A 26,249-nucleotide genomic window follows, 5' to 3' on the forward strand; every position below is an offset into this window, starting at 1 on the left:
CATTACCTAATTTCAAGCAATGAATAATATCTTTGAATAATTTTATACAAGTTACAGCAACAAAGAAAGGACATGTAGTGAAGACATGAGCAGGTAATTAGATGCAACGTATTCGTAAAAATGGGAAGGGTGTAACAAAGCATCTGTTGGCCAATATGTCACACGATGTATTAATTCTAGTTTTTGGTTGTTCTCTTAAAGTTGTTTTTAATAATGTTTGTCCTGATAGTCCATATAAACTCAAGACTCTTTCAACTGTGAAACTAGTTAGAACTAGTATTTTTGTTTCTTAAAAACTCAAAACATTTGAGTCATGTCTTCCTTATCTTACACCTAAACACTGTCACTACTACGGGAACTCTGCAATGTTATTATCAAATATATCAGGTGAAGGTGGATGACACAGTGTCCAATTAAAAAATTCTGGATAAATTTTCAGGAAAAATAATCAGCCAGGAAATAAAAACTAAATATCACACACTAAAAAAAAAAATCTTTGGATCTTTACTGAAGATGGATGGCCTGGACTTGTCTATTACTTGAGCTATAAAAGAATCTAATGCCAGCAAACCTTGGCACCCCACAAAATAAAAAGTATGTCTGTTTTGCCATTGGAGGGAAGACTAAAGGCCAACAGTGAAATGAGTGATGACTCAATATAGATAAAACAAGCAAGTCAATAACAATTGCTGCTCAGGCCTGCAAAAACGAAAGTGAGAACAAACACTATGTAGTTTAAATCAAACTTTCCATCTGTTGATCTCCAAGTGCTTTACAAAAGACAGGCAAGTGCTGCATTCCTCATTTATAAGTCATGTAACAAGCACAAAGATGTCATATGAGTTGTCCAAAGTCACAAGCCAGTCAACAGTGAGCTGGGAACTGAACTCAACCTTTTGTTGAAGTCCTGTCTACCCCCCTTCTATTTGAGGCTTCGTTTAGGAGGCTTCATCAATGGCTTTGGGGTACCACGAAAATATTTGGTGGTATCATGAAGATGATGTGGGATTCAAAGCCCAGAAAGCTGGGTGCTATAAATCCTGTTATTATCTGGCTGAAAGAGGTGACAGATGTACAGGGTATTAAAGGGTGACACTTTTTGAGCTGAATCCCTGTTCAGTGCTTTTCTCTTCTGACTATTTCCTTAGCATTCAGCAGCTGAAAGCACAGGCTGCATGTGAGTAAGAATGGTTCCGGGGTGCAGGGCTCTTGCATGAGTCCTGCTGCAGTGGGTAGATGAAATGAGCCTGATCGAGCCCTTCTCCAGTGAAGGGTGAGGAGCTGGGAAGAAATTGGTACAAGATCTGGGCTGAGATGAGCATCTCCCCTGAACACTATCCGGTCCTTATTAATGACATTGTCTCATTATTGTAAAAGCATATATATGGAAAAACTGTATGTTATTATTTGTCTTTAATTATCACAAAACCGAAATGACCATTTGAACAGATTTGTTTACAATATTAAACACAAAATATTCAATGCTACAAGTTGGTCAAGTGTAGTATAAAATACAGATGCAAAAGTAGACTGAAAGAATGAGAGTCATATTACAAAAGAGCCATAACAAAACTGCTGAAATTAATGTATTTGAGACTAACTGGCTTAGCTAAAATCCTGTGACTCCATCGGGAATTATTCATTGTAAGAAAAAGGTTCAGGAGTTCCTTTTTTTGCCATTTTGCCTGAAAAAAATGTCATTGCAGTTTGCTTACCAATTCAGAAAGGTTAACTATTGCTGCAACTTTAATTCTTTAAACAGCGAATCGCATTTTATTCACAGGTGACCAAAAAGATCCTCCACTATTATTTCAATTAATAGTACACAAATATCAAAAGGAACATCTAACTGACGTTGGTAATCAAGTGGCAAGATTCTGAAATATAAAATCATTTAAAAAACTAATCCCTTATTCAGTATAAAATTATAGGCTGTCATCAGGAGCAGGCTGGCAAAGCTAGGTCCAGATGGGAAACTGGCTGGGCAATAAGAAGAGGTAGGGTGGAAATGATGGGTAGGCTGGAAACGATGGGAACCTAAGGAAAGACATGACTGCTCCCTCTGCTGGCAAGGTTCTCACCTGCTTTAATTTTTAACTAATGAGTAGGCATTTCTTTAATTATTTAGGATCTAGCCAATAAATAATGCATAATGTTCCTTCCTCAGTCTGTTGCTGTGTGTTTGCACATTTTTGAACTTATGGTGCCCTATTTCACTAGAATAATTTGCCATAGAATTAAGGCTCATATGGATATCTAATGGTAGAGTTACTGGCTTTATATTTTAATTGTTCATAAAATGAAGGGCAAGATTAAGCTATTTAACCTTCAAAATATTCTATTTTACAATGTATACACATTTCATATTTAATTTACGTATTTCATAATATTACGATAAATTGCTCATCATATCGTACTATAACAAGAACCCTTTTATGTAGCAGTAATATACTATAAAATGAAACATCCTGCAACACAAACATACTAAATTACACGTCATAACAAAAAAGTGCCATTCTTCCCTGAGTAAAATTCATGACCAGAGAATCCAGTGATAATGTTTGTATTAAAACTTAATTAAAAGATGAAGATAAGTCATTCATTACTTGATTTGTGATATAAATTAATAGCTGCAGTAAGAACATTTAGAAAAAATCTGTTCTAGGATTTTGGCCTACAACCAGAAGCTCCCAGAACAGGAGGGATCAGCTTTTTTTGCCCACTGTTCTCATCTGAATCCTGGCTGAAAAGCTACTCCAGCTCCCAGCTTTCCAGAAGGCTCCATCCCAGGAATCCTCGCCTGCCATTTGGTTTGCTGATTTTAATCTCACAGGACTTTCTTACAGTGGCTCCACTATGCTGAACTGGCACTTGCTCCTAGAAGTGAGTTATTATTAAACTTGTAGGTCAATTGTGGCACTAACAACTCTTTGGAAGCTTTCAGCCACGGTGTACAATTTGCTGGTCTAATTAAATATTAATTCTAAGTGTTACATTCTGTGGCTAAGAGCTTTTATTTTCCATCATCAGTCTGGAAGAGAAAGAGGTTACAAGGCTAATTTAATCTTTTTTTTCCCCCTAGCATTAAAGCTTAACTACACAGGCACAAAAACATCATTAAAGATGCAGTATTCCTTTTTATTATGATTATATTGTAATTAATAGAGCAGGTCTAAACAAAAAAATGTAAAATTAGATTCTGAAATTTCAAGGTTTTTTAAACAACACCAAAAGTTCGTATAAAAATGTTTCTAAGCAAACACTGCACAGAAATTCAATATTCAGTTATTTGAAAATCATTTCAGATGGGAAACACATAGGCAATAATTTAAATATAAAATAGTTTTACACAAAATTATTGTTCTTTGTTCTGAAATACAACAGACAACAGATAAAACCCATATTTAATGCTAGATTCACAGGGCATTTTTTTTCAAGAACTTGTACTTCTACTTATGTGAAAAAAATAGTATTGCTTCAGAAAAACAATACTACCTTCCATTTTCTAACAGAATTACTTGCTTAAAGCAGGTAACTACTTTGTCCTGCATTATTTAAAGTCACTCTTCTAATCTTTACTTATCAGTGTCCAAATGGGCTCAATACATGAGCCTCTTCCCTTCTGCTTCCATAACAGTTGTGTCCATGTCTGGACACTGGGCATTATATTAACTACTTAGTCCAGTAGCCAAAAGATTCCATATGCTTGAACAGATGACTATCTCCATACTGTGATGGGATATTTAACTGTTTAGGTCTAATATTGCAGTTGAAAGATTTAGTTCTAAATCTTACCTAATTTTTTAAAGTTTTCATAGGCGAATTTTCAGATTATATACATAAAATGTAAAATAAAATTGCAATGTTGCATAAACTCATTAACTTTTAACGTTTAACATATTCATTTTGGAAAAGTGATTTTTTTAATTAAAAGACAGTGAGTTGATGAGGTGGTGATAAGGATGTGTATACACTGTGCTAAAAAGTAAAATTTATTAAAATGAGAAGGCTGTTTTAGGCATGTAATTTTAACATACAGTGTGACTGTTCATCATAATATAGTTAAATCAGTTAAAAGACAATTAACACGTGGGTACAAAAACATGCTTCAGATGTATATTGTATTTGTTTTTGAAATTTGAAATTTGTTTCCAAATCAGAAGTGGTAGAGCTAGAATACAGCCTGTTGGCAACCTAAACTTATTTTACGAAACAACAAAATATTTCTATTTCTTCTGCAACTTGATTAGCACATCCTATTAACAATAATGGAAATCGAAAACAAAATTACTTACTGTCCCACAATTTAAATTTTGAGTTGTATACTTCTCTGAGCTTCCTATTCGATCATAATTTTAAAGATGCTTTTATGAATGTCTAGAATATCCAAACCAGAATACTCATATCTGAAAACTACGTGGATAACCCAAGAACACCTGTCATAAACTCATGACTCTCAATATTTCTCTGTATAGTTGTTAAACTGTATTTCTCACATACAACAAAAAGCAATATGCAACATTAAAAAGCAAGTAAAAAAAACCCCAATATAGAAAAATATAAAGACCATTTCATCTTCATAGCTTCTATTTTGCAGAGAATTTCAAAAGCTTGCTTAACTGTGATATAGACACTACATGACATTTGATCTCAATACAAATTTGTGTGCAGCGGCTACCTCACCAAATACACTTGAAGGTTATTCAGCATTTTACACTTGTGAACTCTCAGAAGTTAGAGTTCTGAGGCAGGCAATCACTCTTAGCTCTTGTCATAGCAATAAAGATTTCAAACTGTGAGAAATTCACAAGCTATAGTTCACATCTTATAATCCTATATTAGCAATAGATTCTAAAGTACTCTATAACTTGACTTCGTGTTTAGCTGCTAAATTACTCAGTGTGAACACAAAAGGCTAAGGATGTGAAAAGGTTTGTTTCTGAATTTTTCTACACTGAAACATACAGTAACTTATGCACTTCAGTGAATTCAAAGCATCAAAACATGAATATTTTAAGAAATTAATTTTTTAACATACTGGATGAAATAATGAAAATACCTTGCTGAACAGAACTTCAGACTCTGACGACAGGTTCTGTAACAAGACTTATTCATACTGGCTTTTCATTAGTCAATTAATTTCCCTTGGTACATGTTGACTAATATGGTTGTTAGTCCTTACCAGTAATACAGCTTCAAGTTCAAAATAAAAGATGGCTTTAATAAAAGTGTTATGCTTTCTCCCAGAGAAAATAATAATCTACTCAAAAAAATATTACTTAAGTGATACAAAATTGGGAAGAACGGGAACAGAATTACGAACATTATTTAGTATTTTGGGGTAAATACGTTTTTGGATTTACCAATGATTTCTAGTAATTAAAGAAAAAGAAAAAAATACAATAGGAAAATATTTTAAATTCTAATTTAGGGCTTCTGCAAGTATAAAACAGTGACACTACAAGTCCTTTAAATCACACTCTGTAGCACAAAAAGTTTTTTTTTTTATTAAATTAGGTACTAAAACACACAGACTACCAACATAGAGAAAGAGTCCTTACTTGTTTTTATAATATTCCTTGAATTTGGTAAGTGTAACAACAAATTAAATCCCTCTTCAGTCTGCCCTCCTTGATCAATGCTAGATTTTAAAAATGGAAGTAATTTTCCCTTTTCAAATGCACCATCTGATTTCATAGGCACAATGCATTTTCAAGAAGCAGTAGAAAGACTTGAAAAATAACCTTCCATCAACTATTTTAATCATACTCGTAAGTATCTCAATATTTATTACCTGACAGACAGTGTAAGATAAGAGTATGTTCAATCGGTAGAAAATATCAATCAAGTAAAACTTGTCACACATCATCTGAATAAAATTCATAATTGGATAAGTTTTTAGTGTCATTTTCTTGAAATCCTCTTCCAGAATAATATATTCCTATTTCTGTGGTTGAGAAAAGAGAATTTTCTTTTTTCTTCATGCACTGTTTACATTAGAAGTTTCATCAATAAAACACAAAGAATCTGTGTTCTTTAGTGGACCACAATTTCTTTAAATTATTCTGAAAAAACCATACACAACCAGATTTTTCGTAAATTTGTGTCTTTTAACAAAATACAGCCTTAGAGAAGACTGTGAAGACATTCAGTGTCCCATCAAACTAGATGAATGAGCATCATCTTTGGATAAATGCAATTCAAAGTTATTAAATCCAAAACAATGAATAACTGGAATAATGAAAAAGCCATATTGGTGGATGTGTACCACAGAGGGAAAAGCATCAAGAACAAAATCACTGTTTAATGTTCAGTAGTCATCAAAAAGACAAAGCAGACATTAGAATGTAGGAAAAGTGAACAAACAAGAATAGCGTTATTGTACTACATTACTGTAACAAAATAAAATATGATTAAAAGAAAAGTGACTGTTTAAAAACAGATTAAGGAGGCAGCATGAGAAAAAATACAAAACAATCAGAATACAGAAGAGATAAAATAAGGAGCCTCATCTTATTGTCTCATCAGCCAAGAACAAAGATATAATTTATGAAAAGTAAAGGCAAAATTAAACTTTCTGAAAAAGAAAGAAACGAGGTAGATTTAATTTGTGGAACTCCCTGTCACAGTACAACATGCAAAGTATTTGGCAAAATATATAAAAGAAACCAATCCCAAATATATATATATATATGTGCATTATTCATATACTACATATAAAAAATAAAACTAGTCTGGGTTGGAAAGACATTGTCCCTGTTGAAAATCAGTACTACCAATTGTGAATTTTATTTCTTCTCCACTGGAGTACTAGTACTGGGGGCTGACAGAGACAAGATACTGTATGAGTCACTACTAAAAATCTATTTTTTCAAGACAAAGCAGGTAAAAATGAAACTATTTTTCTGTATATGTTATGCAGACAAAATCTTGATTAAAATGTGATTTTGAACTTATATTTACCTTCATGGAAATTATCCATGTAAAGAATTTACTTGTAGACCACCTAATTAATACAGTTGGGAGGCAAAAGATAACACAGAAAATACAGAAACAGTAGTTCAGGGAATAAATGTGGGATTTACTACATCTTCAGAAAAAATAGTGTGCATTTTCTATGCCTTCAGTGTACTGACTTTAAGATTCAACAGAGAAAGCATATGATAGAACTTACTCTGATCAAATTAAATACATATCCAGAAATGCACTTGGGAAAAAAAAATCCCTCTCCCTTATTCTCTTGGAAAGAAAAGATATTTTCTTTACTTTTTTAATCCAGCAAGAAACCTCAGCAACAGAATGGTGAGTAGCTGGGTTGTGAGAATGTGAGCAGCTGCTGTTATTATAACTAAAGGTCTGTCTACGGCTTGAGGCTGAGAGACCACATGTTCGGCTGTCCTCTCATCTTGCCATCCTCACCAATTAACTATTAACATGGAGGGCTGTACACATGCTCTCAGGGGCTCTTTAACAGGCTTCTTGGAGAGTGGAACAACTACACAGCAGGGCTCTGGGAACTGAGTAATGTGGGGTATAAGGAACCCTCAGCAGCTTTGCTCCTCCTAATGACAGTTTTCTCCATAGTTTAGTGCTTAAAGAAGGACACATGAAGTTTAACAATTTAAAAAAAAATTTAATGCTCTCATTTGTTTAAGGCTGCTAAGCAAAGATTCTGGAAATAATGTTTCTTTTTTTATTATTCAGAATATTCTAGCACTTACTGTAAAACAATTCTGTTAAAGTTAAAAAATCAGTTATTTAAAAAATGAGATATAATTTCAATCCTAACTCCATAGGAACGGATTTATATGGAATTTATAAACACAAAACCAAAATCAACTTCCCAGGCAAGTTTGCAACAAACTAAAAACTTCATCCTTCAGTTTGTTTCTCAGAGATGCCTCTGGACTTCTCTGAATATGATCATACTTTTTGTTGACATAATATATAAAAAAAAGTACAATGAAACTGATTGTATATCCCAATTATGGACAGGTAATTCCAATGTGTAAAAAGAAGGATGCTAGTTTTACAGTCACAAATTCTATTCATTGCATTAAATTTTACTGTCAATCTTTTTAAAGGCAAACTGCCATCTAATATTTAAAAATAGCTAAGTAAGGAGATGGAGGTTTGCACTGCAAGAGGAGTATTCATACACTTTTGATTGCAATGATAAAACTAGAAAATCAAGTTTCATTGTTTATTTTCAAAGCAGTAAGTGCATCAGGTATCTAGATAAATAAGATTTGCAGGTATTCAAACACCTTTACAAAATGCAGTACATAAGTGAGAGTCATGTACTTACCTAAGATAGGATTTAATCTAATGATAAACTCATCTACTATGAAAACATTTTGCATAATATGAGGTTTTATCCAGTACTTTTTTACTATAATAAAATCAAATTAATATCTAAAATTATAGGTTCTCTGTTCATTGTGAATAATAATCTTGCTTTTGTAAGTTATATTACCACTTGCAGAAAAAAAGACTATCCCCAATACAAGGGGATATTAGAATTAAACAGTAAACCTGTATCTTTCAATTCCTGGCTTTAAAAACAATATCACACATCATAAGGACCATGACAGATGAAGACAGTGGACTGAAATGTCTTGTATTGAAACTCTAGATAGTGTTCTGAAGGCAGTGGAAAAGTGCATAGGGATATTGTAAAAAAAAATTAAAAAAGAGATTACTAGCAGGATTCTCTTTGCTTTTTCATAGTTTCTGAAATTTTCATTGTTTTTCAAAAAAGACAAAGACCCACATAAGGCATAACTGTATCTAAGATGGTTTTATTCTTAGGTCTTTGTAGATTTTGCAGCACGACTGTCCCACAAAAGTGTGGAAACACTATAGTGAAGTTATGTTTTAACTTCGTCCTTTGAACAAAAAGCATTTTCAAAATGTCCAAAATTGCATTTATTTTCTTACCATAAACTTTAAATTTTTGCTAACCTGTGTATCAGCTATGAAATATAGCAAAGACAGCATTCCTACCTGGATAAGGTGAGAGGGCACCGTGATGATGCAGGCTGACAAAGATTTTCTGAGGAGGCCACGGAGAACATACAGAAATTTTGTAAGGCTATGAATATCTTCAGGAGTATCACTGCTACAAATGTCATCACCCCACAACATGGAACCCAGACTCTGAATTCCTATCCGCAAAATATTCTTTTGTTTTTTCTGTTGAAAAAAAAAAGCCACTTGTTATTTTTTAGACATTAAGAAGAAAATGTCATGTAACGTATTTCAAAAATACAATTTATAGAATTCATATCCATAATAATTACATAGTTTGTGTAATCATAGCTTAATCACAGATGATCTTATAAAAATTACAAATGGAATGGCATTTTTTAATTGACTGGATATCATGCTATGTCAGATAAGCAAGTACAAGTGTAAGAGAGAGCACGGAAATACCGAAAACTACTAACTTGCATTTTTTAACCAGCTAAATATATTCTGACACAAAATCCAATAATAGTATGACTTTTCATGTCCTTTCTCTCCTCCATCACTGCCTTAAAAAACATGCAAAAGAATCTTTTCTCCGAGCTCTAAACTGGTCTGCTGGAAGGGCCTGAGAGTAATCAAACACAACTTTTCCCTCTATTTTCAACTTTCCACTGTCTTACTTTCATAACTTGACTATTCTGACTGTTGCTTTAGTTTCACTTTTTCTGCTACTTCTAAATGAACAAGGCTGTGGCCTAGCTCACCAACGCATGGCCCTTTCACTATTTTAGAAGTCTCTGTAAGTATCATCTACATTCCTGTGAACTCCTTCCAACTAATGAAGGAAAGTTTACCCACAGCTATGGAGAAACAGAGTCTGATGGAGACAGCAGCAGTCTCTTAAGGACTACACCTTTCTGAATGTCCTTGACATGAGTGTTTCTGGATCTGCTTTAGTTAGCTACTGGGTACTAGAATCTAACCTGTTTTGACATGTGAAATCCTAAACAGCCTTGTGTGTTACCTACCTAAAGACTGTTCGCTGCCCTGCAGTACCTTCTGCCCTGCTGGCAGAAGAGCATCCAACAGAGGCAGTGGCTAAGATAAAGTCCCTTTTCTGAAGGGGCACATTATGAAGCCAGAGTTGTAATTTGTTTATGCAAAGTAAAATGTCATGTCTCACGATGACAAATCTCATTTCTGCTTATTTGATGTGACCTTTCCTGGTGATCTTTGAGAAGGATTTTAGGTACATTTGCTGTCAACAGCTGAGAGAGACAATAAGCACTCTTGTTGAAAGACTTCCTGTACAAGGTGATAAACATACATTTCTAGAGTTCAGGATTCATACTTAAAGGCCAGCTTTTTTTTTTTATTATTATATATATATAAAATATTAGTTTAGATAAATAAAAGCTTCCAGGTACTTTTCATTACAGCAAAGTGCTTTGATAAACTGTAGATATTCATTTCCACCAGCTGGAATGAACAGTCACTATCAAGCACAAAACATTGCACAGCTGCTCTGAAAATCCAGAGGAAAGGTTTTGACAAGACAAGAGGCTATTGTAAATACTTCCTTCTCCATATTGGGTAGACAGAGCCCAAGTTGTGAAACACAGTTAGTACCACATGGCTCTGCATTTATCCAACTCTCATGGCTTACACAGTGAGCTGATCTGCCAATTCGCTTACAATCTTTGTGAAAGCGACGTATGTTTTAACTCTGGTGGATTCTTCAGTCTCAGGCTTTGCAGGCTTTTAGGCTTTACTTATGTAAAGTTAACTTTTTACACTACCATATGAAGACCAGGATAATAGTACAGGATAATACAACACAATCTGACTTCTCTGTATGATATTTGTTTGGCTCGGATGTTCAGAGTTTTAAAAAGAATAAGAAAAATAGAAGCTAGTCTAATATTCTTTAGTGACTTCTAACCAGAGCAGATTCATGCATTTCTTGATGTGTGTTTACGCAATAGTACAAAATCAGACATTTAAGAAAACGATTTTATCCAGATATAATGGATATTGACCATGCAGAGAAAGTGTTCTGGTATTTCAAAATTTCAGAGCAAACATAAATAAAACTTAAAGAAACTTTTTTAAGGAGAAAAATATTTTTTCTTATGAAGAACATCCATAAGACCAACATACAAACAGAGAAAAAACTGTATCAGAATATCAGTTCTCTTACTGGATAAAGGATGATAGGTGCTTGTTTCACAATATTAAATCATAGAAGTTGTAAAAGATAAAGCTATTCAAACACCAGATAATATCAGAGGGATTTATTTTGGCCAGTAACAGAATTTCTACCAGTATAATTCTGTCAGGCCCACAAGGCCCTAACAAACGGCTTATTCCATAACTGAAATATAAGAAATGCATAAGTCTAATACTCCGTAACAACAAGCCTGCAGTAGAGAGTAGGATAACATTTTTTTAAATATACCACTAGATCTTTTATACTCTCAGTTTGGAAGTTTGGATTTTTTTTTTACCTTTTTCCTGTAATTTTTGTAACAATGTTTGCTTTCGCAGCAAGAATTCTGATTATGAAGAATTAAAAAACCCAACTCCAAGCAAACAAAAAACCAATTCCCCCCAAATTTATTACCCTGAAAGTCACCCAATTTGAGCTCCAAAGTATACGAAGAAATGTTAAGGAAATATAGTTGCCTATGAAAGTTCTGTTGTCAAACATGAAAAACCCAAAATATTCTTAAACAAACAAGTGCTATTCTGTATGACTTAAAACCATGCTCATTTTATAAAGGATTCATACTTACTGATCAGCAGCGAAGAGTTACTAGGAGGTTTTAGAAAGGATGTAATACTGATGCTCGTATTTCTAGGTTATAGATCATTCAGATCCTGAATTTCCAAACAGATCTTGGCAAAGATGTTTCAGTCAGTGTGAACAAACAGGTAATTGCTTTGGATAACTTCAACCAAACTTTTCTGTAGCCTAATACCTCAAACAGGAATTATTGTCCTAAGGCCCATGAAGTCATGCAGGACAGTCAAGAAATACTAACCTATGATGGTCAACAGCAGATGGTCCTATGTTAACTAATCATACTAGGTCCTAGAAATGCCTGACCATTTTATCAGATGTCTACTAAACCTTTAACAGTAGTTTTCACTAATTTTCCTAATTGTGTTAAACCTCTGTCAGCTGGGGTGAGTCACATTCTGCTCACTGTTCTCCAGACCCCTCTTCAAATACTGGGAAAAAGGAGTAATAAGTCTAAGTAACATTGGCATATTGATGTGAAATTAGGCAAAAATATCTGCAAGTTTTACCAGTCAGGTTAAACCTTTCCTTTGAATCCAGGTCCAACAAGCAATACATTTCTATACCTCCATAGTCTAGAGATTTTGGAAGGATTATACTTCACAGTACAAAAAATGAAGCATTAATGGCATCAGCTTCTGTCCTTCACAGACAGTGATTAATGGATCTATTTAAAGTCAGTAAGTGAATCTCTTGAAAGTTCAGTACCTCCCTGCTACATTTTGGCCCTTGCAGTTTTCTCTGAACTTCATGAAATCCACTGCCAATAGGACCCTCCCAAAGAGGAGATGACCATACATGCACAAACTTCTCAGAAGCTTGTATTATTATTATATACAAGAAAGGATGCAGGTCCAGAAGAATACAGGCTGGTCCTTAGTCTAAAATCTTCCTATCTGGCTACTTAAAAAGTACTTCTGAAGGCTCAATAATAAAGGGAATATGGAGTAGCAGAGAGGTGAATTTCTCATAGATTTGGAAGATAAAAAGATCCAAGGCGTGTTCTGGGCCGTAACTACACTCAACTCTGGACATATTTTTAAGAAGTGTGTATTAAATACTGCTTCGAAATGTACAAAATTTGAGTGTACAAAAAAAGGATGATGGGGAAAAAAGGAATCTTAAAAGAAAGTAACAGAAACTGCTCCAGGAAATCATATGCATTATCTCCCTTGAAACAGAAACAACTATCCAAGTGCTAATGGCTTTCTAGATAGATAAACTGGCCTGAAAAAAGACTTTTTCTAACTTTTAAAGCTTCACCTCAGAAACTTATATACATCATTTAACAAACATAGACTTCTAAATTCATCTGAGTTGAAATTCTGGTTTTGCTTTATTGACACTAGTAAGACATTCTGAAACAGCGAACAACAAGTACAGAAAATAACTATCCATGATGTTTAACTTTTCCCTGCTTGCAAGCAAAAAAACCAAAAATATTGGCTCTGACCAGCCTTCATTTTCTTTTACATGTGAAAAAAAAATTCAGGAATATACAAACTAAAATAAGAAACACCAGCCTAATCTCTTCAGTAGGAGGTTGTTTGCCGGCTGAAGGTTGGCAGGGTGTTTGTTTCACTCAGTGCTGCTCTTTGCAGCCAGCAAGCTCTCGGGCTTCCACAGGACCTGTCACCATGCGGGAGGAGCATCTCTGCGCGCGGTGCCGTACGGTAGGATGACATGCCTGTTGCCATGGCTACCACAGCGAGTGGGGAGAGGTGCCTGTCAGCGACCAATTTACTTCTCCAGACTGGCACTGCCACCAAAGGGAAGGCAAGCTCTCCCATAAATCTCAGCAGAGACTAAACACCGAGCACAAATAACCTAAATTTACACACAAGCGTTCGGTGCAGGTTACGTTTCTAAAACATACTGTTAGACATGAAAACATCCACTCCAACATGATCTTCCCTGCAAAAATGATTTCTAAGATATTCAACTGGTAATAGTACACAGTCTTGTATTACATTATTTGAGGCTCTCCAGCATCTATATTAATTAACTTCTACTGTAGTAACATTTCTATTGTACAAAAATAAAGATAATTACCTATCAATTAAGCATCAATATATATAATGTATTATTTTATTCCATTAACTCCAAAGGACTCACATATTACTGAATATGACAAAGAATAATAGATAGGGCACTGCTCAAATTAGAAAAAGGCTTTCAGCCTATGTTGTTACACTCAAAATGTTTTTGATTACCCACAGTATGATTTATGAATAGTACAGAGATCTTTAGAAGTCTGGTAAGCTGTTTTGATTTGTAAGTTTAAATAGCATTCTTATTTCTTTACTTGTGTTTCAATGCTCACTACATACAGACGCACACCATTTAATTAATTAAAAAATTCACTCCACTCCAGTTAAAACAACATTGAAAAAATGTGAAAGTTTAAGATTGAATCTCAAGAATCTTGAGACTGCTAGAGCAATAGTTTGAAAAAAAATACTGTAGGGGAAAATGCATTTTGCTTAATTACATTATATTTGGAATCCATTTATTAGCTAATTGCACAGAATGTGCATTTTACTGATGTTGGCTTACAGTTCTTTCTCGCATGGTCTGCGTATCTGTAACAGGTAAAAACTCCAAATGAACATTAAAATATGAACCACACTCTCTATTTACTTTGCTTGTTTACTTCAGCAATGCTTAGAAACAGCTTGTTCCTTGTTACTTTGTCCAAGACCTTCTTGTGCCACCCTTGAAAATTCAGAAAACATTAGTTGCAGGATTATAGAAGAGCGAGAGGGTCTTCAGTACCTGGGGATCGGAGCCATCAAACCCCTCCTGATAAATGATCCTCTGGATGGACTGAAGCAGCCTTGCGTAAGCACTGTTCACATTACTGTTGGTAAGAAGAAATAGTTTAGTAACACATTTTAATACTCTCCTATATGTCTCTAACAGCTGTATTAAAAATAAATATAAGGCAGATGCAGCTTTCAGTCCGAAAGTGTCATATAGAAAAAAGTGTCACAGAAGACAAACCCCAAACCTCTTTGAATAAAGTTGACATTATAAGCAGTTGTGATTGCTTCATGTTAACTAGTTCAGTGCTCAGACATTTAGTAAAAGCTAAAATCTCTAGGGATTAAGATAACTTAATTATGTCAGGCTCACTTACATCTAGAAGATTAATGATTTAATGTACCAACTTAAAATTGAAACCATTACAGCAAAGTACTAATCTTCTATAACTGACAAAGATGTACCCAATTGCTATTCTGAGTATACCTTATCAATGCCCTGATGAACAGAGTTGACTTTCTGTTACTGAAAACTTTCATACATACAACTGCTACAACAATCAAAATCAACAAAAAAATGAAAGAGACAACATTTTCACCATTAAAAAGTTAATGCAGTTAATTTGTTTGTTTCTCTTTTTTTTAGTTTTTTTTTTGGATACGTACCACAGCATAAGATACAGTCTGCTACGCTACAGTTTCATTTTGTATCCATACACTACAGGTGTTATTACTGCTTTATTTGCATGACAGCAGAATTGTGAGGTAGAATTTATTTTAGGTATTATTTAGAAAACATAACATAAAATTAAAAAAAAAAAGCAAACCAGTGGCTATAAATGGATTTAAGCAGACTTAAAACCAAATGAAAGTTCAGCAAATTGTCTCATCAAAGTCTTAGAAGGTCCAGTTCCTGCACGTCCAAAGCACTTCTTCAGATATCCATCCCAGCCATGCTCTCCAGTCCACCGGTTAACACATACAAAGGATAGAAAGTCCTAATCTTTACTTTAAAAAAGCAAGCCAGTTGTTCACTTTTAAAAGAGACATACTGTTTTCTTAAATCCTACAGACCATACTGGCTTGTGTATCTGGACTTCATGTAGGTTCCTCACTGCAGCTGAGAGTTTAAACCCTTCTATCTTTTCTAGCTTCAGCATTTCCTTCTAGTCTCACTAATTACCATCGAGGGTTGTGGATTCAAACCTTCTTGTGTACTTCTTGGGAAATATGACAGGTTATTTTGAAAATTTTGCCTCTAAAAATATTCTTACTTGCTCCAATCATTTTATATGTCTGGTCTGATAACAGCCCAGGTTGGAAGATCACCTGGTCCAAACATTAATGAAACTATTCCCGTTACTTTAGTAAGAGCCAAAAATGTTATCCAAATGTATTTTACTAATGAATACCTAAATAAACCCAAACAAACCTGCTTTCATACTTTTGCACAGGAGAGAAGACAACTTTTCTGAGAAGCACTTAAGAGTTGCAAACATGTCTTTTACACCATTGCTTTAACTCAGAATTCTACATTTCCTTCAACAAAACAGTATCAACCCAAACCCAACTCCTCCAATACATTTAAGTTATTGACATCTACAATCAAAAAAAGTCATATAGTCATAATAATTTTGAGTTTTGAAATACTCAATGTCAGAAAACATTAAGAGATGACCCTTCTCAGATATAAATAAAAGGGAGAGTTTCCAAATTAAATTCTGCTTATTTTTTTTCAGATTTAGTACTCTGGAAGGCTACTGGTTAAACTGATGTACCTTAATAATTTAATACTCTCTATGAAATTCACAGCTGAAAATAACTGGCATTATATAATCTCAACATGACATTTAACATGTCAAGTCTACCTTGCTATACAAAAAAGAGCACCTCAAAGAGAAAAGAAAGAGTAAATTTTCGCTTATGAGGTCAATTACTTTCCCAGCATTTCGTTGCAAAAGGAATGGCTGTTAAATGTTATACCTGTACTGTCTTGCAGGTGTCAGTTTACAGGGTATGTGGAGGGGAAGAGGGCTTTAGCCTCCACGCTAGCCAAAATGTCTTCTCTCTCCATGTCTTCACACTATTGCAACACACACAATCCTTGTTGCTTACACAGTGCTGCGATTTCTTCCCAATTTTGCCAGAGCTGGAGAGAATCTGCAGCACCTTCACAATAACCAGAAACATTTGTGTATCCTTACGGATATTCCTTTATCCTTTGGGAAAAAGATGGAAATTGCTGCTCAACATTAGGAAGGAGTTTGCAACTATCTTGTAGCCATAGCCAGGAACACAGTATGTGTAATACAAAAAGACGACTGTGGTCTTTGTCACCACAAACTAGCATTTTCAAGTTTGTGTATCTATCACTCATTTTGCTTATGAGTATTACCATGTATCTATAGGGATGCCAGAGAGTATACTGCAATCACAATACTTGCCAATTCCCAATTTGTTACTAACTTGCTTTTAAAAGTTAGTGGATAAAAGAATGAAATACCTAAAGCATTAGCAGAATTAAAGGATCCCCAAATTAAAACAAACAAATAAAGGAGATCTTCAATTAATCCATCAGAAAAAGATTTGCAGCAAAGAAAGAATTAAAGAAAATAATGTAATGCATACAGATTTCTTTAAAATGTAAAAATAGGTGCTCTTCTACTTCTTGCTAAAATATTAATGGTTTACTTGAATTTGAACCATGCTATGTAAATAAGGACATGAAAAATATTGTGGAAACACTATTTACAAAAACAAGTTGCATTACCCTTCTGGCAATGTTTGTCATAATATTTAATGAAGGAAATAAGATATTTCTTATTTTCTAATTTCCAGTCTTTTTTTGGCTTTGTTACTAAACACCATTTAATTCTGATAGTGAGTTTAAACAGTTCCTTCTTTACTCCTTTTTTTGTTTAGCAATTTAGTAATGGATAAAGCAGGAGCTGGCAAGAAGGTATCCCGGTTACAACGAAGCCTCTGACTTCTCTGTTGATAGTTTCTAAGCAGTTAACAAAGGTTAGGTTATCAAGGGTATGACAAATAGCCTTATTATGTATAAGGAGACCCCATTAGGCAAGACAGTTAAGCTTGTTTTATCTAAATTTATCGGTAAATCTAGACTCTAGATAAATTTATTCTTTTTCAAAAGCACATACATTCTTAAGGTAGAGTATTATTGAAAAACTACAGCTTAATTATTTTAGTTCCCTTAACTATCAAACTTTCTCTTTTGGCAATTGCAACTGAACAACAAGGATAGAAGTAAAGGGGTAGAAAATAAGCCTTTTCTGCGATGCACAGAGTTATCACAGAGGATATTTCTGCCTTCCTGTTAAGTACCAGCTTTAGCAATGCAATGAAAAGGACACCAGAATATCCTAGCAACATCAACCGGAAAACAGTTGCTGTCAGCCACACAACCCAGTTAACCTAGTCCTAGCATTAGAGCCAGGACATAACTGCCCTTCCCTAACATAAAAAATGATGAGATAAGAAAGAGAAGGTTTATGTGTTCTTTTGGCACCAAACACCCAGTCCCATTTACTACTTCCTTTAGGAGAACAGACTTCCCAATTTGTTTTCAATTCATGTTTATCATGGGACAATGAACTCCTACCCATCTTGAGTGATTATCCAAAGGGGACCCTGTAATCTACTTTAGCATCAGGTACCAGAACTACAGAAAGGAGCGCAAACACAGTACTCCTCATCTCCCTCCGTCAAAAAGCAGATACACACACATGCGTGCAAAAACACAGGAAAGAAAAGAAAGATTGATCCCAACTTTAAGGTAAGCAAATGATGTATATAACCTCCAAATCTGATCTTTAAAGTAAAAGGCCAGTCAATAACTTAGTTCTGTCTAATCAGTCAAAGAATCTCCTTTCTTTGGAAGTCCATAAAGAAGCCAAGTGCTTGTGTGGATAGGAAGAGAGAGACATATGTATAGATATACATGATTTCTAAAAAGGGCGAAGAGTTTCTGGCCCAAATAAAGCCTCTACGTCTCTGATCCTGCAAAGGAAGCACTGTAATTCTCTTGCAATAGACATTAGCTACAATTACAGAGACAGTTCACTCACTGAAGAACAGTTTAAATAAAATAGGTTTCTTAATGTGATGCTAGAGAATTACAAGCACCAAGATGATTTGGTCCTTTTTACAAATACGTGGTTCTTATGCCACAAAACATTATGACAAAGGACCTTGCTTATTAAAAGATGCAGCACTGTTTTTCCAAGGATTGTAAAATATATATTCACTATACTCACTTCCCGCCAGGAGAGTATAAGCTGTACAGGAAAATGTGGTACATTACTTTTTTTGTGTATTTTCTGCTTTAACTGCATAATCTGTTCTTTGTCATTACATCCCCGAGTGGTGAAAGGCAAGCAGAGCAAAGGATTGTTCTTCTTGTTCTCCACCTCTTCCCAAAGAAAAGAAGGGTGGGGGAAGAGAACTGTTCCAAATTTCAAGGAGGAAAAATGAAACCTAAGGCCTCCAAAGCTAGTCACCCTCTAAGTGAAAAAGAAAGGGAAAAGTAAAGCTGGTCAACAAGGTGAATTCCAGGTGAATCTTAACAAGTTACAGATTAAGTACCTTCCAAAGAATTACGTACAAAAGTAGCAGGTCTCTATCAGGAAAACAGAAAAAAAACCCACCTAAAAAGGACAACACTTAGGGAATGCTTCGCTCACATCAGTACATATGATAATTTAATCAAAAAAGTGCAATAAAAAAAATATATTGAGCTTGTAAAATCTTTCTTTACAATTACTAGCTTGTCATTGCAGAACATATAGCTTATGACTGTAGAATATATATGTTGGGTTAGGTACACTTTCCACGATAACTACATAATTTAAGGTGTCTCTTCAATGGCTGTAGTTACAGGACTATAACAATTTATTTCAGCCTGAACTTAAGCCATGCTGTGCTCTGCTACATTACAAATATTTAGAATGGATCATGCTAGCTAAAATAATGTGGAAACATTTTGAGAAGAGGGAAAAGTTTTTCTTCCCCCCTCCCCCCACGAGTTCCTAATTTTTTGCAACTTCTGACACTATAAAGAGGTATCATCCGTCAACAACAATACCATTTACTCATGGAAAATTATAGCAAAACTACCAGTTTCCACTTCCTCCTCAACCTCTGTATTAGTGACAAAAGCAAAACATGCTTAGATTTAAAAAAACAACAACAAAAACCACACCATGGATTTTGGTCTGCACTCCTACACAATTTAAGAGAAAATTTCATTCAGAAATGTCTTTACTGATACATATCTTGCAAAGTATACCATTTAGAAAGCCATGAAATCTTTCCCAAACATCCCATAAAACATAGTCTATTAATTATTAATAAATTATTTCAATAATGAACTATCCCCTTTCTTTAAAACGCCTCCTTATTTTTGAAGGATTTGTCAGCTTTCAGTGTTAACACATTTTCTGTCAATCTTCTTTTGATAAATTAAATTGAAAAAATCATAATTTTAGAGATTTTCTGAATTTCAAGTCATTTTTGTAACCTTTTTTTTTAGTTCCTTTCAGGCTATCAGTACTTTTTTGAGGTACTGTCAGCCTAATAGATTACATAGATTTCGCAATGCTATATAGGTAATTAACATTATGTGACAAGGTGGGTTTTTGGCTATGCATCTAAGACCATAGTCTGAGAACCTTGTGTTTAAGAAATTACATCCTCTAAGTGGAGACATGCTAACTAGCCATGTCCATGCTTCTAGTTCACTGTAACACAGAGTAAAAGAGGTTAGCTCAAGCTCTCAGTGGGACCTTCAGGCAATCAAAGATGAGGTCTAATACAAATCGTTGACTTCTATTGGAAGGGTTAACTGTGACTATCATATTACTTTCTTTCAAACCATTGTCTAGATAATCAAGAGAACAGAAATTTTTACTATTCTATGATATATTGAAGTTAGCTTTAGAAGCCATAAGCATTGTATTGATTTTCCAAACAGTAAGGCCAACAAAATAATATTCTTTCCCTCCCCCTTTTATAAACCTTCTTTAATGAAAGCATCCTAACAGAATTGTGAGCTTGTTTTCGTTCCTTGAGAAAGGAATGCTTCCTTCAGAATTTCATCTGTAAAAAACACAGTACAAGCCTGTTGGGTTTCTGTAAAAGCATAAATGTTTTGAGAGCAGTGAAATGATTGGTAACATTCATACTTAGTATTGGATTTAATACACTGTGACTAATGTGTATTAAAGAATCACAGAAGATAGGGATGAAAAGGACCTCAAGAGGTCAGGTAGTCTATTTTCTTGCCCCAAGGCAAGATGAACTACATCTAAACCATCTCTGACAGATATTTACCTAACTTGTCCTTAGAAATTTTCAATGATGGAGATTCTACAATACTCCCAACCTGCGTCTGCAAGCCAACTTCTTCTCATGCTAATCATTAGAAAAATAACTCCTTATTTCCAGCCTGTATTTCTACCACTACAGTTTACTGTAGCACATTAGTGCTTGTCCTACCTTCAGCAGACAACAGAGTTACTACCCTCTGCATGTCAGTTTTTAACACGCTTCAAGACTCTGCTTAGATTTGTCTAAGAACTTCCATTCTTCCGTCATGGGCCATACATCCCAGTTCTAGATGTATACCCATCTTCACAACCTTCTCTAACTGATCCAGAGTTTTCTTGAAGGATGCTACCGAAAACTGGACAGCCTTGTTACGGCTGAGCAAAACAGAAGTACTTTGCATGTCTCCCACATTAAATTCCAGTTTATCACCTCCATGCTTTTTAAATTATGCTTTTCGGTAGCATTAATCACACAACACTGCTAATATATTTTATGTTCAAGATACTTTATAACCCCAGATCTCCTTCTGGAGACCTGCTACACTGTTTTATTTGTTCAATTGATTATTCCTACTAGGATGATATTCAGCGCGTCTTCACTGAATTCCATATAGTTTATTCCAGATCACCGACCTAAATCTTCTTGAATTCTAATTCTATTATCTAATCTGCATGCAATTATTCCTTCCACTTTTTTCCAAATTTGACATTATGACTGCAATAAAGATACTCATTGCTCAGGATATGTATCAAGCCAAATTAGTACTAGACTATTACCAAACCCAACACTGGGATAAAGTCTGGTACTTCTCTTAGGTTTTCACCTGTGACTCAATGACAGCTTATTTAGAAGATAAGGATTTAACAATCAACATGACAAAAAGAAAATTGTCAAACCAGTCTATATTCCTCCTTTGACATGATAACAGACTTTATCAATGGAGAATATCTCCTGTTTTATTTTAAGAGCCTTTTGACTCTATCCCAGTCGAATACCCGCATAAGCAAACAAAGGAAACACATACTGGGTGAAACTACCCTAGAAGCTTAAAATATATGATTTTTTCTGGTATTTTTTGGAGCACTGATATTATCCCACAGATGTCTTCACCTTCTCCTCTTCTTAAAGACAGGCATTGCTTTGGCCTTTTTGACTTTGTGGAACTTCGACAATTCTTTACGTTTTACCAATGAACTTCATTAGGTCCCAGCTTGAAAACATTTATGTATTTTCTAACCTGGTCTTTCCTTATGTAAATTGGGTAGTCCAATTTACTGATATCAACTGTGCCAGGTGCACATCAATTTGGTGATCAGGGTAATGGGAGAAGCAGCTTTTCTTCACTTCTGTCATTTTTTAAGAATTCCAGTTATACAACACTGATGAATAGAAGCTGAAATTCTAATTCAGTTTATTTTTTAAACGTGTGTCAAAATTGAATGACTGTAATTATGGGAAGCTTAAATCTTCTTTTTCTCTACGGAGAAATAAGCTTTATTTCAGAGGCTGTAATTCTGAAAAATTCTTCTTCCCACCTTGTTTTAACCTTGTCCTAGTGCAACCATTTTAATACAGGGAATCCAAAACCAGTGGTGTTTGTGGTCAGGAAAGACAATAATCAAAGTTAAAAGACAAATGATCTACTGTAAATGAAGAGAGAGACGTACACATCTCTTCACAGTTCCTGTGAGATTTCTGTCTGAGAGTTCACTATTCCCAATGTGTTCTTTATTCCTCCCTGTCCCTTATCACATTGCATTGTGGTCTAAGAAAACGATCTTTAGAATGGTGGTTGTCTGTTACCTTGCTACCTGCCTTTACTCCCAACAATACAATTCTTTCATTTCCTCAAGAGAGGTTTCTTGAAGGAGACCCATGTTGTGGGTGCAGGGAGAAGAAAAGGAGATAAGCCTTCCAAAATCCACCTTTACTTGATCATGTTCCTCACCTCATCACTCTGTGCTCTACCAATTTGCCAAGCAAATTAACTAAATCTAATCTTTCCATTAAATTAAAACTAAAAATAAGGATAGAATTCATATGGTAAGAATGATGAACTTTCATCAGGATAGCACACAAGGAAAATATCAGAGTTAAGCAAGGCTTATAAAATCAAATGCATAAAAGTTAAAGTCCGTTTCCTATATTATACACATGAGTTACTTTGATTTTAATGTAGAATGTACAAATACTTGACAGCCATATAGTTAGTGGAATGAAGCTCAGAGTCATGAGACATTCTAGTTAGCTAGAGAAAAGGCAGAAAGGGAGTTAAATTGCTCAATAACAATATAAGCACTTGCAACCTATCTGTCAGATACTCTTGTGTCTATCCTCTATGGCCCTGCTACTAAAAAAAATAATTATACATAATATATAAATAAAGTTGGTTCAAATATCTACTATAGAAAGAATGAAATGTAAGTTCTCTGCTTTCTCCTGAAAGCGTGGCTTTTTTTTTTACAACATCGCAAGAATTTACTTTACAAATCCGTGACATTTCATCGTGTTACACAGAAACAAATTACAAAGAGATCTGGTTTTTGCTTTTCTACAGCTCTAAGAAAGGTGCTTCATACTGCACTTCTTTCATAAATCTCAGGTTTTATATTTGAGTGTACTGTAATGAAAATCAATCACAAAAAAGCATACCATACTACTACTTTCAGGAGTTGGCCCTATTCACTGGGATCTATAAAACTAGGTATTATATAAATTAAGTGACTGGGCTGAACAAAGAGATTGCTAGCCCGTATTTGATGTTTGACTTGACTTGAAATGTCTCCAAGACAGACACAACGGACATGTGTGCTACAGGCTATTATGAGTCTTCGCTAGTGTCACTCATTTCCTCTTGGTCTTCCTTAATTCATTACTGATAGACATAAACCATAATAAGTTATTCATTCAGAGAAGAGTTTATGATTTTCTCTGGAATTAGGGGTGTTGCGTAAGACATAATTAGTGATTGTAATTCTATTCACAGTATTTTGTATTTTCCTTAGGTGAAGTTGTAGGATGTAAGAAGAAAAAGTCACATAATAAACTAATCTGATATAGCATTCTAAGGCATGTAGGTCAAGGATGGCCTGTCTTCTTAGCCCTAAAAACTGTATGGATATCTTTCTAAGACTGATAGCCACCTGACACACACATCTCCGAAAGCTGATGGGGCATGGTGCTCAGGGAGTAGTTCACAGACAGATAGTAATAATTTTCTCCAGTCCCCACACTCAGCTGTCAGTAGGGCTGGACTGAACATGCAGCTGTGTCCTAGGCTGTCCTAGTAATGTCTGCCTTAATTGTCCCTGCCAGCTTGCTTCCTCCCACAGCTGAGGAGTCAGTATACTGAGCTGTCTCTGTGCCACAGCAGCTTTGCTGCCAGTCATGGCATGTAGCACTGACATAAGAACCACAGCTGAACTGCTTGTAAGCCACGCGTGGCTACAAGATTTTTCACAGCAAGTGTAAATGCAAAAATATCCTTTACTACTAACGTGCAGACAAAATTGGAACACATAACAGAAGCATGTGGTATTATAACTTACCATGTTTTCACTTCAGGCTGTAAAGACAATTCTTCAGGAAGGTAAAAACTGTGCCATTTTATGGACTGAAACAGTTCTGGAGACATTGTTTTAGAAACATCATAATAATGGCCAAACTTTGTAGATGTTGTTGGGCTGGCCTGTGGAAACAACAATACTGATTACAATAACCTATTAAATTACTATCTGTCAAAAGAAAATAATTAACTAGCAATACACTTGAAAGAAACCTCTGTTTTTTTTCCCATTCAGCTTAAGTATAAGCTTCAAGTAGAACAACATTATAATACTTACTACCAAGTTTTGGTTCCCCTGCTGATATTGTATAATGCGAATTTTTCACACAGAATTCAACCCTTACTGTTCCAAGTTGCTTCACCAAAGTGCAGTCAGATACTTAAAAGAATGTATTTTTGCACATGTTCTAGACATATGATCGCAAATTTCAGAAGGCCAGATATATGAAATGTGTAGACCTGATGTGTTCCACCTATCTGATTTTTCAGTATCTGGGAATTATACTACAGAAACATTTTCAGTTGACTTTGAAAATGTTTCACTTTATTTACGATCACTAAGAAAAAATACCATTGCATCTTCATATATCTGATTTTAATAGAAAATTGTAAAAAAGAGGAAGTAGTTAAAGAACTACTTTTAATTTCTTGAATTTTGAATAAATAGCAGGTTGAGCATTACATAGACATTACACACAGTAAATATGGTTTACCATAATGAAGATACATTTTATCAGCTCTCAATTTTGGGTATATAAAACATCATAAAACCTCCAAATTTAATATACACCATAGCAGGAATTACACATTTTGAACATGTTTTGCTAGTAAATAAACAGAGGAAATGAATGCATATTTTTGTTCCACATTAATGGAGTTCAGGATGCAATCTGCAACATTATTTGAATTACACATACAATGTTAAAAAAACCCTAGATTGTTATAATATACAGTGTTCAAGTAGGTAGTAGCTGTCTGCTACAGGAATTGAACAGTTTTTGCTCTTCATGTAACAATCCATTTTCCTAATCTTTTCTGCCCTTCCCATTAGAAAAAAAAAAGCTATCCTGGAAAGAACAGCAGTCAAGCAGAGTAAACCTCAGAGGCAAGTTAGTTTCTTCCAGAGAAGGAAAACACTTGGCACAAATGTAAACCACTATATAGTATTTTTTAATGTACACACTGAAAAGGAGTAACAGATTACCAAAGCAATATTAAAATTGATCTTTAGGTTATGGAACAAACACCACTGTGCTCCTGATCAGATTATTTCTCATCAACTGTTCTAACTCTTTTGAGGAAAAAGAAAAGTCATTTAGAATAACCAAACAAGTTTTGTAATACAAGTATCAATCAAACCCACAATATTTCTAACTGCTAAGATGCCTGGACCAAGAAAGGTGCTGGATCCTAGACTTTTAACAGCAGCTTTGCAGGTCAAAAGAAAGATCACCTATTAGTTTATTTTGAGGACAGCTACCCTAAGCCTGGACTGCATCTGAAGTGTGTATTGTACAATGCAGGAATGTGCAAAAATATTTTTAAGTCATTTTTCTATCTCCCAACTCCAAGACTTACTGGTAAGCTGAATCCCCCATAAGAGCCAAGAGCCTCCTCACGTATTAAATGATAACATATTAAGATAAAATGAAGTATCTCAATGGTTGTGAAAGAGAACAGGTGAGACAGAAAAGGTAAGAGCTGAAAGTAAGAGGGATGTTGAAGACATATTCACACTGCGGAACAGAATGCCTTTTAAAGGTCGTTCTGAAGAGAAGTTTGGCTTGGTAGGTAAAATGAA

The 26,249-nt window shown here is 34.7% G+C and overlaps 1 protein-coding gene across 7 annotated transcripts in view; it reads right to left on the reverse strand.

Moving 5' to 3' along the window:
* ELP4 (elongator acetyltransferase complex subunit 4) overlaps positions 1-26,249 on the reverse strand; it is a 153,207-nt gene that overhangs the window by 91,907 nt on the left and 35,051 nt on the right. For 6 of the 7 annotated variants that reach the window (XR_012675758.1, XM_075163265.1, XM_075163266.1 and 3 more), the window contains exons 5-7: positions 24,432-24,571; positions 14,549-14,633; positions 9,007-9,195 (exon numbers count right to left, since the gene is read on the reverse strand). Coding sequence is in view for 6 of the 7 variants with exons in the window: in XM_075163265.1 (XP_075019366.1) it covers positions 9,007-9,195; positions 14,549-14,633; positions 24,432-24,571 (414 nt within the window). In the remaining variant the exon portion in view is untranslated. The remainder of the gene's footprint in view (positions 1-9,006; positions 9,196-14,548; positions 14,634-24,431; positions 24,572-26,249) is intronic. The other variant, XM_075163267.1, reaches the window with a different exon arrangement.

This window comes from Calonectris borealis, chromosome 14, assembly GCF_964195595.1.
Source record: "Calonectris borealis chromosome 14, bCalBor7.hap1.2, whole genome shotgun sequence".
NCBI lineage: Eukaryota > Metazoa > Chordata > Aves > Procellariiformes > Procellariidae > Calonectris > Calonectris borealis.